This window comes from Anthonomus grandis, chromosome 10 (assembly GCF_022605725.1).
Source record: "Anthonomus grandis grandis chromosome 10, icAntGran1.3, whole genome shotgun sequence".
Lineage (NCBI taxonomy): Eukaryota > Metazoa > Arthropoda > Insecta > Coleoptera > Curculionidae > Anthonomus > Anthonomus grandis.
Window position 1 is genome coordinate 12513629 of NC_065555.1, and position 16785 is coordinate 12530413.

At 30.2% G+C, this 16785-nt stretch overlaps 1 protein-coding gene across 2 annotated transcripts in view; it reads left to right on the forward strand.

Moving 5' to 3' along the window:
* The window catches only part of LOC126741233 (protein kinase C-binding protein NELL1-like), a 143546-nt gene that overhangs the window by 95378 nt on the left and 31383 nt on the right, over positions 1-16785 (forward strand). For both annotated transcript variants that reach the window (XM_050447606.1, XM_050447607.1), the window contains exons 3-6: positions 786-946; positions 7728-7994; positions 12147-12302; positions 12590-12718. In XM_050447606.1, coding sequence (XP_050303563.1) covers positions 786-946; positions 7728-7994; positions 12147-12302; positions 12590-12718 — 713 coding nt within the window. The remainder of the gene's footprint in view (positions 1-785; positions 947-7727; positions 7995-12146; positions 12303-12589; positions 12719-16785) is intronic.

Consider the following 16785-nt stretch of genomic DNA (forward strand, 5'->3'; position numbering starts at 1 on the left):
AAAAACAATCGAGATTTTTATGAAATGATTTCCAAGTTGATTAGAAATAATGTGATTATCATTATATGTCCAATAGTAAACCTTCTTAATTTGTGTATAAGTGACGAAATTTTTTTTACTATCTGTGTCTTCCACTCATGTATCTGCCTATCCAGATGATGTCTCATAGATACCCCGATATTAAGACGGTTTGTAATATTTGAGCTCTTACTTCTTTCTTTAGAGATTTTCTTTTCTGTTGCTCGTTATATTTGATTCACAGTGTGAAAACACTCAATTCGATAAGAAAATTATCCAAAAAAAAGCCCTAATTAAAATTGCCTTAACTCTTTATAACCTAAACCAAGAATGACATTTTAGCTCTCAAATCTATCCTTAAGAACTAATTAAAAACATGAACGAAAATTAATTGCCTCCTAGGAAGGCCTAAGAAACCTAGTAAGTAAAAATGTTGATGTTGATTGAATTATGTAGCTCTAAAACCTTCAATGAGCCAATTTTTCTCAATTTTGCCTACAATATCCTCAAATGTCTCAATATTGCAATAAGATATCGTATAAACGTTAAGAAAGTGTCACGCTCTACCGCAGAAAACGTCTGACACATATACGGGTAAATGGAATTAATCCTGGAATATATCAAAAGCATAATTATGCTTCTAGTACGTTTCCAGTATATTTCAGTATTATAAGAGAATAAGCTTTCATTGACCTGCTATTAGTTTTATCTTCAATTATTTGCCTTTTACCGATTTTATTTTGATTATAACAAAAAATTTCTTTTAGGAAATCGCCATGATCTTCGTCTACCAGAAGACGCGTTTCGGGAAGCAGCCGCACTTCTGCAGCGAGGATCCGAATTTACTATTGGTGCGTGGCTACGGCAAGAAGTTGAAAATACGGGTACAATATTTAGCGTTTCAAGTGGCCCTATTAGATTTTTAGAGGTAAGTGAGCTTAAATTAGCATAAATAGTATTAAAAAATTGATAAGCAGAATAAAGCTTACATCTACTTTTATAGAATTTATATCAAAAACAAGATATTGTGCAATAATGATTTTCGAAAATTTCTTAAATATTTAAAAAACTAAGAAAAACGCTCTTAAATCATAGTTAGAATAATGAAAATTATAAAATTTCTGGCGCCCAACATGAGAGGGTTTTTCTGCAATAATAATTTTTATACAGCCTTACGGACTTATACAGCTTTACGTAAACTGCTACTGTTATTTTGTTTCCATATTTTAAAGGTTAGTTCACTAGTTAAGGAAAAAAAATTTATGTTGTAAGTCAACAAGTGTGCAAAGTTGTTTATTACGCTGAAGATAACGCCCTGCTAAATTATTATATGCTTATATATTTTTCACATCCTAATCATATTTTGTAAGATGATTTTCAATTAAAAACCTAAGATAGACAGACATTTAGAAACCTTAGATAAATAGACAAAATATTAGTATTAATATTTAAAATTGTTGAAAATGGGCCAAGAAATAGAGTTTTATATTAAAAAAAAAACAATCCTTTATGATTTAAAGTTACGAAAGAACACCCTGCCTATGATACATTTTTACTTTTTCGTAGAACTTTTTTCGTTACTTAAAACTCTAAATTGAAACTTTAAATTTTGATTTCATAAAGATAACTGCAAATGCTATACACGCTTAAGAAAAAAATATACGGAATTTCACATAAAATTCAAAAATATTTTTAAATACAGGATAATCCTTTAAAAATATCCATTTTTGTAACACTTTGTTTTTTTATGCACTTTTTATGCTGAAATCTAACATTAAAATTGTTCTTGTTTTTTTCTCGATTATGACGTTTTCAATTTAAATAATTAAAAAATTTTGAATGAACAAAGATCCTAATACCACTTAAGTATTTTCGTGCATAACGCATTTTGGGTACGATTTAATGCATTTTCTCTTAACAGTAATTGAAAAAAATATTCCAGTTATTTTCGCTCTATAAAGGCATATATATACTACAGGTAGACAGAAACTCTTTGTTTTATATGCAACTACGATCAAAATACAAACAACTAAATTGAACAAATAAAACCTATAAAGTCGAGCTTTTCTTTAATTTGTGTACCAGAATCCATTTCTCACAAAAATTTCAAATTACTGTAAAATATAAGTAGGAGGTCCAGGGCCATTACATTTAATTGGCATTTAATTTTGAAGATAATAAAACCAAATTTTACGGTTCTATTTTCGAGATTACTTTTTATTTATAACGCAATTGTGGGTGCTGCTTAAACGACAAACTGCGCACTGTATATTTGTTTTATAGATCTGAATGATTCATAAAAAAGGTTTCCTTAGGCTTTAAAGTGTAATAAGTACATGTCAAAATAAAACTATAATGCTATACTCTATTTCAGAAGTGTGTAGAGCAATAAAACCTCATTAGGTATGTAAAAGTGGTACCTGGTGATCCACCAATATTTTATGCCACTACCTTAGTTGGGTATTAGTTTCAATGTAAAATTCTTTCTTTTCATTGATTGCAGGTAGTGCCACCCGGTTTTGGGTCAATTTATGAGTTTTGCCCATTGTTACCCACTGATAAACATTGAAAACGGTTCGCCAAAGGCGTGCAACTGGGACTTGTTTTTTACCTTATAATTAATGTACTTAAATGCTATTTTATTTTAGAAAGTTACTTTTGTTTAAATGGAATAATATATTTTTTTCACAAATTTATTGAACATAATATGTAGAGTAAAACAGTTGAAAATGTCACTTTTGGATCTGGCACTTTTTGAACAGTGTATTACAATTTTAAATTATAATAGATTGTAGTCTTCTTCGTTATCTGACGAACTGTCATCACCTCTTGACATTATGATTAAAGGATCGACTGTCTGATCGATGAGGTTGTCAAGATCCCACATTTTGTCCTCTTGCTTAATTACATGCTGGACTGCTTTTCGCCAATTCTCTGGTGTCGCTTCCGTAATGGCTTGATCAAACAGTAGCTTAACATCTTTCATTTTAAAAGTCGTGTTTTGTCTTGCTACAAATCCTTTTACCTGCGCCCATATAAGTTCTATAGGATTTAGTTCGCAATGATATGGCGGTAAGCGCAGTACAGTTATATTATATTTTTCGGCTATATCTTCCACGGCGTATTTCATGAAACGAGTTTTGTGTAAGTTTGCTATTGCCAGCAGTTCTTTTTTTATCAAATTTGCTTCAAACGCAATACCTTTTGCAGCCAGCCAATCGATAATTTCTTGCTTTCTCCAACTTGAAGTTGGCGTCTTCTCTATTCGCCGTGAATGATAGCTTGCGTTATCCATAACCACCACCGAATTAGCCGGTAGAAATTTTATCATTTCACCAAAATAGTCCTCGAAAACGTCTGAGTTCATGTCTTCATGGTAATCTCCTGTGCGAGTCGACTCAAAGGTTAGCAGACCTTCTTTTAAAAATCCCTCTTCGCTTCCAATATGTGTGATTATAAGTCTTTTTCCTTTTCCCGAAGGTACTTTAATACCCGTAGACAGGCCTTCTATGAAAGCTTGGCGAGCACTGGTTATATTTTTGTCTTGCCACATTTTTTGGACTATATAACCTTCGTTAATCCACGTCTCATCAAGATAAAAAACTTTCTTTTGCTCCCTGCGGTACTGCTTGATACTTCTCAAGTATTGCCTTCTCCAACAAACAATTTCGTCGCTCTCCAGTAAAAGTGCTTTGCGGTTATGCTTTTCCCTGGCAAAATCCATATTTTTTAAAGTTTTCCATAAAAGTTTTCTACTTATCAACGGAATACTGTCATCTCGGCCAAGCTCCATTAAAATTTTGTCTAGGGTGGGTATTTCCTTTTTAAAATAAAAAGAGTGAACTTTTCTTCGAATTATACATTTAGCATTTTCATCAAGGACTTTTGTAGGTCGTCCTGGCTTTTGCTTGGGAGATTCCACTTGACCTGCTACTTTTCTTTCCCGCAACAATTTGAAAATGGTGGACTTTCCAATTCCACTCATTCGAGAACCTTTTTCAACAATTTCTTGCACAGTAAAACTAGGGTAATCGTGTTTTATGCAATCATGTACATTTAAAATAATAACTTTTTCACTCAGCGATAGTGGAGAATTTTTAGTACATCTTTTCGTTGGACTGAATACCTCCATTTTTTAAATATTGGGATAATAATATTGTGATTACACTACAGCGTAGCAGTGACTACTAACGTTTAAAATATGATTTAAAAGTATTTATAGTCTGTATATATTACCTGACCCCATTTTTGCATGTTACAAAGCGTTAAAAGATAGGTACCTATACAAAAGGATTAAAAGTATTTATTTAGTATTTAATCTCTTTCAAAATAAAGGCATTTAATGCGTGAAAATTAAATTCATAAATATTATAAGTACCTGCGCCTATGAACTACTACGAAATGTAGCCAAACAGAACGGAATTCCCCAGTTTATTGCTCTATACACTTCTGAAATAGGGTATAATTTATTCAATGAAATTATTAAATAAATTAGCTAACTTGCGTAAGAACACAAAATATGCCTTAAAGTAATTTTTGAATAATAATTTTTACGTTCGTTGTACTGGTACCCTTCTTTTTTAAAATTCTAATTATTTCCGGATATTTTTCTAAAATAAAAAAAAAATTAGAAAAAGAGTGTATCGAAAATTAAATATATATTTCTACTGCGCATTTTTGTTTCCATTTGCTCTTCATTCTATCCCTTACAGACATATCAACCCTAATATTTCCATAAATTTGGGTTTTATAAACAGTAAAGGTTTAAAATTAGTTATTTATTTCTTACAAGACATTCAATATTTAATTTAGGCAACTGATAATTCTCAATAATCAACGCAAAAATGGTAAAATTTCAGGCGATAATAAATAATAAAGCAGTAATAAATAATATATATTCCTGGGAGATTATACCAAGGTCTCGTAAATGTTTAAATATTCAGCACATTACTAGTATATTCAGTAAATATTTCTGTTGAACTTTCCATTTTAATATTAATGTGTATTTGTTTGTCCCGCTAAGTTTGTAAAATAATGTCCCTTTTATTTAAGGAAGCTTTCCAGATTCTAATAAACATTAATTCTTACAATTTTTTATAGTAATATACAAAGATGTCACTAGTTAGATGTGATTGAAAGATGTTAACAGAGAGAATAGTGAACGACAAATAAGTGTAATACACCAAAATTTACAATCGTTGGGAGATGCTGTTGATAGTGTTAATATTATGCTTAACATTAATTTAAATTGTAAAGTGTTGTGCATACCGGAACATTGAAGAATAGTGGATGAACTTAAAGTTTTAGCATTAGATAACCTCATCTTAGGTGTTTCTGACGTGAGAAGGGAAAACATGGGGATAGTACTGGTTATATACTTAGAAGCATATACTATAAACCTAGAAATAAGATAAATAAACTATGAATTGTAAATAATATTGAATGTGCTGCTGTATAATGTAAAATAAATGGCACTTTTTTATAAAACATTGCTATACAGGACATATGGACGTATTCATAAGAAACTCTTAAAAATGTCATACGTAACATATTGACAATATTAACAAAAAAAAATATTGATGACTGATGATTTTATTGAACTTGCTTGTGGTAATATTGAGTTTTAAAAATAAAATCAGGACAGCGATGATCTTTTATCATTTAACATTAACTAAATGCACTTTCACCTGTAAGTTTTTTTGTAACTTTTGAATATGTAAATAGTTAAGCTTTAGAGGTGTATATGTTGCGGCTAATGTAATTAATTCGGATATTGTATGCAATAACCGGCATATATTCATAATAGCCAGCAAGTTTGGCGAAGGTAATAAATTCGTTTGTATTAATTCTGGAAAATATGTAGAATGACTAGTGAGAGTATTCAATGAATTGAGATTTTTAAAATTTACCACTGTCTTTGGTGATTATATATATTAACCGGAGAATATACATAATAACCACTTTATTACAATAACCGTAATATATATATATATCCAATCATGTTACCCAGAAAATAACTATTATAATAAGTAAACGATGAGAATAAATTTACTTCTATATACTTCTATATACTTCTATATACTAATAGATTATTTTCACCTCAAAATAAATCAACAAGGTTGGAGGTATATAAGATTGATAAATGACCAGTAGCAAAATGTTATGAGTGTGTTTTTGAGACTAGCTAATTAATGTTTGCAGTAAAACTACTAACAACCAAATACAAAGATAATGAGCAAATTGAGGAATGCAAAGGTAGATTAAATATTTGATTACTATTAAGTCGTCATAATATTATTTACAAAAACCATTACAGAAGTATGAAAAAAAATACGATGGTTTGTAACAGGCAGCATGATCGGAAATATCTGATGGAAAAATAGAAATGTCTGATAATAAAATTAAAATTCTAAGCATAATCTCTAAAGAAATTAGTGAAAAATGCCTAAAGATAATAATTTTTGTGTAAAGGGAAATCCCATCAAACTTGCAAATGATTACACTTAAACTCATCCTGAGTAACGAAAAGACCAACATATTTAAGTTTCAAACAAACTTATTACGAGTACAGTGTAGCTTGCTTGTTATTAATGAAGAAGTAAATATAGTATAAAACATCAAATTTCTAGATCGGCATACCAATGAATTTCTGGATTGATTGTATCATATATCCAATCTTTAAAAAAAAACAGTCAGTCTGCTATGGAATACAAACCGTGGGTAGGTACATAAACCGTAGTAGGTAACGCTTCGTTTTCTTGATTCAAAGTGTCTTATAGATGTTCTGGAACAAGCTGAATTTGGTTTTATAAAGCAATTAAAAACTTGTAAAAGCGTTTTTAATAACAAAGACATTTTAATATTTGCATTTTATTTAATGGAATCATTGATTTTCTTCTTCAAAATCACAGCGGTGATTTTGAATTATAAATGTTCCATACATATAACACAAGAAGAGTAAATGTAAACTACCCAATGACAGAAAAGAGTCCGTAATAAATGTGTATTTATTTACACAATAATTTACCAGTTAATAGTCAATCTATCTCAGATAAAAAATTCTTTAAAACCAATGTAAAACAGCTTTTAATAGAATTAGAACCATATTGTTTAAATGACTATTTTCAATATAAATCATTAGATATTTATATACATACTATTTTTAGATAAACTTTCTAATTTTTTTAAATAAAAAAATTTAAATTAAAATATTTCAATACAAGATAATTCTAAAAAATGTTTAAAATTAGATAAATATTTTTTAAAAATATTATAAATATGTATTTTAGAATATGATAATTTTATTATTTGAATTAAAGCTCCAAAACAAATTCCGCTTAAAAAATTATACTGGCAAAAAGTTTATAAAAAATATCCTATCGGAAAATTAATAAGAAAAAATTAATAACATATTTTTTCTTATAAAAATCACCATTTTATATTTAAAGCTTCAAATAGCATATATTATTTCTTTATATTAAATACGGTTACTAATCTACTAATGTCTAAGGTCTTTGCAGGATCTTCCTAAGATATCTTGAATATTTTAACAGTACATTTCTGTAAGCAGGATTAATTCTTGCAGGTTGCCAATTCTTTTTTAATTCTCCTGCAATCTAGGAAATTTGCCATCAAACCTACTGCTTTGGATAAGATATAATTTTTGAATAAAGATACTAACTTAACTTCTCTTTTTATGGTATTTATAGGTACAATCAAGCGGCCGCAGAAACGAAATTCGCCTACACTACACATCTCTCCAAGACAGAAGGATATACATGGAGAGCTTTCACTATAGATTAGCGGACAATATGTGGCACCATCTAGCGGTCACTGTTAGTGGGTCACAGGTCGAATTATTGGTTGACTGTCATCCGCTTTATAAAACGGTCCTAAGGCCTGGACAGCCTGATAGGAACGTCACTGATCACCATCAAATTTGGATCGGTCAGAGACATAATCATTATTTCTTTAAGGTAAGACTGAGAAAATCTCAAAGTTGTTCAATAATAGAACTATCTCTACTAAGGCAATCTTTTCAGGCAATCAATATTAAGTCACTATTGATTCCTTAGATATGATTAGCGATTTTTTTGATAACCGCTTTCAGAAAGTAGATACTTATGACCACCCTATACAGAGAATGTACATCTTTCCTTTTTAAAAAATTAATTATTAAAATAGAAACATAATTAACACTAACACAGATCAATAAACTTCAAAGGTCACTGTTGAGAAAAGGTATACTGAATCTAAGTGGGTAATAAATAAATACAATTGTTACTGGTTATTGGCCGATACACTTACAGTAAAATAAGAACTTTTATTGGCCTCGGGTTACTTAAGTTTAAACAAATCACTGCAGCAATAAATAGTTATAGAAAATATAGTTTTCTTACTAGTTACGAGCAGTCGATAATGTTAAACAAAAAGAATTTTTATAGGTTAAAATTTTGCGCATGAAAATTAAAATCGCAGTTGAAAAATAAAATCTCTATACAGTGCTTTCCGAACTGGAAAAAAAAATACAAACACAAAAAAATAACTGCCAATATATTTGTATCATACAAGTTTAATAAATCACTCTGAGAAGATGATTTTTTATTTGATATATGCTAATAAGGAGAATTTTCTAAGAAGTTATTAACAATCAACACTCTTAACCAAAATCAAACTTTTTAAAGGTTGAGATTTATGAACTAAAGAATTGAAAGTTGAGAAATAAATGCGTATATATATTTTTTAAAGTATTTTACCTCATCTAAGTCATGATATAAAAAACTGAAATTCCATTACCAATTATTGGTTATTAAACCCTAAAATCTCTGCAAGAATGTCAAATAAGTTTGGTTGTTTGGTTTATAGAACATTTTGTAAATTTTAATTTAAAAGTATATAGGCCTTAAATGCCTCTTTGTAACTAATACCCAACCGTGTACTAAGTGCTATTAACGTTTATTAGTGGTAATAGTTATTAATCAAAGTGATAATGGAAACGAATTTTACAACAAAATTATTATTATTTAGATGCGAATCGTTTTAAATCTGAAAGTTTTTAAAGGTGAACGTATCGACGCCAAAAAAAAACACAAAAATGGTAGAAAACTTCAGCTAAATTTACATAAACTTATTTAAAAAGATTCTCACGAACTATAATAAATTAAAAATAGAGCCGTGTTTTGGGCAAACCGTTTTAGATTATACATTTCCAGAAATAAATAAAAAAAGTATTGTTTTAGTAAACGTATCGTGATATATCAGGGTTCGTGACAACATGCAACGCCTGGCTGTCCGGATTATTTCGCCCAAAATTAGTGTGTGATAGTTTCCGACGCAGACGGTTTTTTTTGCAACGCTTTTATATTTGCATAGTTAATCCGCTTTGGGATATTTTCGATGCTAGATAATCGTTGTCTACATATAAATAATAAATATGAAATATATTTTATGAAGTCAAAAACATAGGGTTAATGATCCCCTCCTTAATCCTCACCCACTCTATATTCCTGGTATTGGTATTTTAACTAGTGATAACATCCTCAGCTGCAAGTCCATTTAATTAATTGTGATTAATGAACACGATTTTTTCAAAAACCGTGAGCCCTACTAATTCAACATCATTAGAAAAATTTAGCTTTTATAATTCAAATATATTTAGTCACTTTGAGACGGAATTTAATATAAGTCTTATAACTGAAAATAAAACTGTCGATATTATAAATAAAATAGGGTCAAATGCAATAGATGGTGATGGAATTTCAATTAGAGATCTTAAACTATGTCTTCCGTTTTGTCTTAAGCCATTAATCAATATTTTAAATTCCTGCATCTTAGAAAACCAATTCCCTGATGATTGGAAAAAAGCGATATTCATTCCTTTACCAAAAATACCTTATCCAACGGATTATAAAGACATTAGACCAATAAGTATTCTGACTATCAGTTCAAAAATCGTCGAACGTCACGTATATAATAAAATAGCTGACTATGTTTTTAATTTAAACATTCTTCCTGATTGCCAGTCAGGATTTCGTATTAAGTCTTTTAGTACTATATCAAGTCTTATCAGTATTCTTAATGATAAAAGAGTTAAAGAGTATTCAAAGGAAATAACTAGCCTAACTCTTTTAGATCGAAGTAAAGCATTTGATACCATAGATCACCAAATGCATTTGGCTAAACTGCACTATTATGGTTTTTCTGTTAAAATTTATTTAGCTCTTATCTTAAAGATGGGTTACATTGTATCCGAACGGTGAATGATAGTGAATTTAAATTTTCAAGGTTTTTGTCATTTAAAAAATGGGGTGCCTCAGGGTTCTATATTAGGCCCCCTTTGTATGTTGCGGACATGAATTAGTGCATCGAAATTCTAAGCTGCACCAATTTGCTGACGACTCCAAATTTATAATTGTTTTAAAATATCAGACGTTCAGGTGGCACAGAATAAAATTAACGCCGACTTTAATCAGATTGCTTTGTTTGCTGAAAACCATAACCTTAAATTAAATGCTTCAAGGTCATGTGCAATGTTTTTTTCACAAAATAATAGTCATCTTGCATGGAAAATTTTAAAATTATTATTAATGAAACAGTTATACCAACCGTTGCGGAAAAATGTTATCTAGGGGTTATACTCGATCTAAATTTCAGCTTTGCCTCCAACATTAAGAACAAAATTAAAATTGCTAACGGTCGTTTAAAAAACTTATATTAATACAAAAATCAGTTACCATTAAACACCAAATATTTGCTTTGCAATATACTTGTACTGTCTTTGGTGGATTATGCGGACATTGTGTATGGCGACTTACTAACTGTATCTTTGTCAAGGACGGTGCAAAAACTGCAAAATAGTTATGCGTTTTTCCTTTAATATATCGTATAGGGACCACATTACTCCTTATCTAAATTCACATTTTATATTAAATATGAGAAATAGAAGGAAGTGTCATATGTATAATTTAATTTACAAAATAATTAAATCAGGTGAGCCGCCATATTTAAGAGACTTATTTTTTGACCATGATTATATACACAATGTAAGGAATCCAAACTTGATTAGAATTCCATGTCATCGAACATCAGGTTTTAAAAAATCATTCCAGTATGAAGCATTCATATATGGAACAAGTTACCGGATTACATTAAAAATAGTTCACCAAAAAAATTTATTGCATATGTTAAAGAAATTCTTTTTAATTCTCAACTAACATAGGCATTTTAAAAAATTCGCACTACCAAATTTTTATTAAAAATATAATTTAATTGCAACCATATTATCTTTGAGTTCTTACTTTTTAAATCAACACTGGTCTTGTGGATCTTGCAGGCATAAAAATAAATTTTTAAAGGGTTTATTTTGGAATACCTATTTATTTTTGCGTTGTATTGCCCTGGTTTTCCAGCCTCTATTTCAAACAAAAAATGGCTTAAAAAACTTTTATTATTGTTTTTAATAAATTACCAGGAACATCCATCCAAAAATTTGGTTATTTTTACTGGATAAATTAACAGCAGTAATTAGAACATGTAGCTGCTCACCCTAGAGCTGACGTCAAATAGATCACATCCTTCTCATAACAGAAATTAAAAATAAAGATCATTAATGGGACAAAACACGAATAACAACCAAAGATAGATTATGATAGACTTAAGGACGCAAAATCGAAAATAAAATGAGCAAAAAATTAAAAGAAACTACGACGTTAGACATGTAACAACCAACAAAGAAGATAAATCTTCATAGAGCATGGAATAACATGAAGGAAAATATGTTAAAAACAAGACGAAAGAAAAAAACACTTAGATCAGATTTAGTGCCTGATGAGTTGGGCAAATCACACAACAAATTATTATTAAGAGGCTACAAATACTTTTTATTTAAATTTACAATACAGATTTATTAACCTAATGAGTCACACTCTTAAAGTGTTTCTGGAGATTATTCACTATGAAGTGAAAATTTAGAAGAGGTCTTGGTACGAGAAATGTATTAGTCGCAACTCTTGTGATAAAATTGATAAAACTCGCCACAAATTAAGCAAAATAAGATTTTTTTCATGATATTTGATTTATCACTTTAATAAACTATCAGATGAAATATTAATTATTTAAATTTTTTCTAGGGTTTTTTACAAGACGTGAGATTAATAGAGGGCTCCCATGGAGTCTTGGCTGTGTGTCCTCAATTGGACGTGACCTGTCCCACTTGCGGACAATTTTTGAGTGTTCAGACTGCTGTACAGAATTTGGAGCGTAAACTCCTCGAGCTTTCCCAAAGGGTAGGTAGGTTTCTTTTTTATTTTTACCCCGCTCCTTCTATGGTCGAGAGATGACAGAGAGAAACCACTATTTTTATTTTAATAGTTATGATTAGTAAAATACTTATTTCAATTCTATAATTTAATGAAAATTAATTAAAATACAATTTGTGTCAAAAATTTTGTGTTTTCTGATAAGCTACTACATTCGAAAGAGGGTAAATTTATAATTACAGTTGTTTATGCTATATGAACTTTTTTTTCTAAAGAAATCTATCAGATTCCTTACATTTTGTTTAATTTTCCAGTTAGCACACGCTGAATTGAGACTTACCAGGGTTGAAGATTGTGATTGTCAGAAATCCTGTAAAACAAATGACACCATCCATGCGGATGGTTCCACGTGGCAAACTGGTTGTGAAGTGTGTTCATGTAAGGTAAATAGTATTCTTATATATTATTATTATGTTTTTTAATATTGGATTTATTGGGGTACACAGATTTTGTATTCTCAAAAAGCTAAGGTGATACCTATCTTTAAAAAGAGGCTTAAAACAAAGAAAAAATCAACTTCTCTTGCAATAACAAACTTTATAGAAATTGTGACAACGGGATTGAAAGCTAGTCTTGATTCCAATGGTTTTCACGAATACAGCCGATTATGTGTCACATGACAAATTAATTAAGAAGCCAGGTTTTTACAATTTTGACCCTAAAAGTATCACGATAATACAATCTTATCTATTCAATAAAACTCCTACCAGCATGTTGCTGTTGAGGGCAAATTCTCCGATACTGAAAACGTGAAGCATGGTGTCCCTCAGGGATTGGTCCTCGGACCACTTTTTTTATATATATATTATGACCTGATACTATTTGGATATGATACTAACAAAATTATAATCTTCATTTTACTGAACCTCTAGCTAATGTGTTGGCCAGCAAACTTAGCCTCAATATTTCTGAGACTCAACATTTAACCTTAATTTTTAGATGTGACAAGCTTCACTCAGATGTGACTTCTGAAAACCTTGATGGTCTACTTGGACACTGGTTCTACATGGAAAACTCATTTTGACCAGTTATCAGAAAAACTATCTGTCTTATTGGAAATCTCACTAGATTTGTATTCCTACCCACACTTATGACTGCATATGACGGGTAGTTCTCATGAAACATGACATATTCTATTCGTAACTGGAGCAACCCATTTCATCCAAGTTAAATTTTTACGCTACAAAGGAAATGTACACGTGTTAAAGTGGGCCTAAGGTGTCGCGATTACTGTCGAGACTCAGAAATTCTTAAGGAAATAATAAAAAAATAATAATTTCTTGTAATAAAACTTAATATGGCAGAAGATTAATATTTAGGATAAATGACAAGAAGGCATCAAATAATATTAAACAGCTTTAAGACACAGATTGCTGTGCCATATTGTAAAATGTTTCAATAAATCATATAAAGAGCCACTCAGAAAAAGCAAAATTCTTATAATAAAAGGTTAAAATAGTTAATTGGGAATGAAGACATCAAAGACTTTTGAGAAATCATTATAGATGAACTTACTAACTTCTGCTGTTACAAATTAAAAGATTATCTTTAATAAATGCAAATTGATGCCTGTCAGTAAAGTAATTACTCAGCCACTGAGTAATTATACCTAAGTGTTATACTTTCCGATACGCATTTCTGCTTTTTGGCATCTTCAGAGCAGAGCAGCTAGAATTCCGAAAGAAAAAAGAATAATAACATAAGGGATCATGAACATGAGTGGTATCTAAGTGTTTCTCCTTCTTGGCTTTTTCAGAACAGGATAACTAAAAAAAACGAAAAAAAATAAATGCAGTTTGTCATTCATAGATTTGGTTTAATTACCAAAATGCATTACGTGTCCTGTATCGTACTCTTTTCTCAAATATTTTTTATTATTTTTCTCTACTTTTGTTCCTTTTTTGAGTTAACCTTGGGATTTCTTGGCTAACTACTGATTCTCATTGGTCTTTTAATCCATAAACGCATTGGAAAGTATTGGAACATCTTGCTATTCATTGAGTTAGATTTTGCAGTAAGAAATCATGTAAATATTACATTCGTTTAATTAATACTAGATGAAGATTTTAAATTTAGTGTTAATAAAACTAAGATTTGAACTTGGGTGTGCAGTAGTCTTAGAGAGATGCTAACTTAGGATCCTGATCAGATACTTATATAATTTTATATGTAGTTTGAAGAAGAATTTATCTAAGCTTTATAAACTCATAGCTATATAGAAATGATGGCATTGTAGGAATCATCTATTTAATGAGCAAGATGGTATTACTTAGGTTAACTCTAATTTTACGAACTTTAACACGTTAGCTGCCGAATATAATTAATAGTATTTCACTACACGCCGCATGTTCCGCTGGCTCTCATAGGTATTAGTTATTAGTTATTCACATGCCGCTTGGCCGCACACATCTCGTGAGAGTCTTGACTTAAAACTTTTGTTGGTCGCTGGCGGACAAATCCCTGTATAAACTACTATTAGTAGGAATGGCTTGGCAAATAACAAATGCTATGGTTTGGTGGTTCGGAGATACAGGCATCACTAATGGTATTTTAGGTGCATAGAGTAGTAAAAATTAAAAATATTAAAAAATGCAGTAAGCTTTCTAAAATATTTTTTTTTTCCAAAATAAACATCAAAGTTGCAAATAGTAGATGTTTTTAAGACAACTGAAATCTATTGATTGCTTACAAACCCGTTTGAATAAAAGAAAAGTAAAAAATATATTTATATCAAAGTATCAAAAGTTCTTAAAAAATGCAAATAAAAACAGGTATTCCTAAAAAAAAATTCAAACTTAGAAATGGGTTGGACAACAAGTAATACATATAAATGGTTTGACGTTGCAAGTATCACAAAATGTGGTTACTTTCTTCGCTTTTGCGGCTTCAGCTATTCCTCCGGCTGCTACTAGCCTCGTGTAGCATTCTATACACCTCGTTCTAATCTTTTGATTCCTTTTACATTTGTCTATTGTTTCCTTCAATATATCTGCTTTTTTTACATTTTTTTTGTAACGGTTCACTAGTGGCGCCGTTTTCTTCCCAAAACAGGCTATTGATTAGTTCTTCACGGAATTGTGTAATCGAAATTTTAGATTCTGGATGTACAGTCTTATATATAATAAAAGAATTAACCACAGCTGTTCCCATAAGAAACTCTATTGCAACCTTATGGTATTATTTAATAGATTTTCTCGCAGGAGAAGAGTACGCTGACATTTGATCAGAAAGATCAATTCCAGCCTTTCCAGAATTATAATCAATGATGCAAGTAGGTTTTATTATATTTTCATTTTTTCTGTTTTTCTTTCCGGTATCTCTATTTCTAGATCATGGTATATTGAAAGCATTAGGACGTCGCTCTTATCCTTCCATTTTGACACCACTATTCCGTTTTCGTTTTCTCTTCCCACTATTTTACCCTTTTTTATTTTTGCATTTACAACTTCTTTGGGTAACACCTTCCTATTTTTTCTTAGTGTTCCCAAGTTATGATTATCTTCTATTTTACCTTTTAAGTTAAACTTCAACAATCCTTTTTCTATAAAAAAATTCTTTTAAATTAACTGAACATTTATTTCCTATCCAGATACCACCCCAATCCTGGCTTATCTCTTTTGATATTACTAACTTGTTTCCGAGCATATCTCCGAGTGATTGCATTTCAATACTCAGAGAATTACTTTATACTAACACTAATTTACCCAGTCATTTCATTTTGGATTTGTGTTCTCTAGTCAATTGTGTGCTCCTTCAAAACTTAATTTTTAATTTTAACAATAATTTTTTCGAACAAAAAACTGGACTAGCAATGGGCTCTAATTTGTCCCTTTCTTAGCCGAATTGTTTATGTATAAACTAGAAAAACAAATTTCGGAACACCATTTATTTAAAAACATATAAAAACATGGATTCGCTACGTAGACGACATTTTTACTATTTTTAATGGAACCAAAGACGACCTAGAAAACTTTGTTGATTTCATTAATTCACACATCTCGTGAGAGTAATTTACCTATGACTTAGAGAAAGAATCAAGTTTGCCATTCTTAGACCTTTTAATCACTAATCACAATAACCATTTTGAATTTCAAATATATTGTAAACCTACGGCCACAGATACAGTAATACCCTTTACCTCTAATCATCCCTTTAGCCAAAAATTTGCCGCTTTTAATTGTCTTTTTCATAGATTGTTCAATATTCCACTAAACGATATTAATTTCAAAAAAGAATATAATATAATTTTACAAATCGCTCGAAACAATAGATATCCTAAAAATATTATTAAGAAGCTATACAACAAACATTTTTTCAAAAAACTTAATAAACCATTACTCAGTAAACCCAACGCCCTCGGATCCTATCGATCTATTACTTACTTTGGCAACGTTTCTTCTAGTGTCGCACAGTGTTTTAAGTCCAATGAATTTGTCACTAAACCTAATAT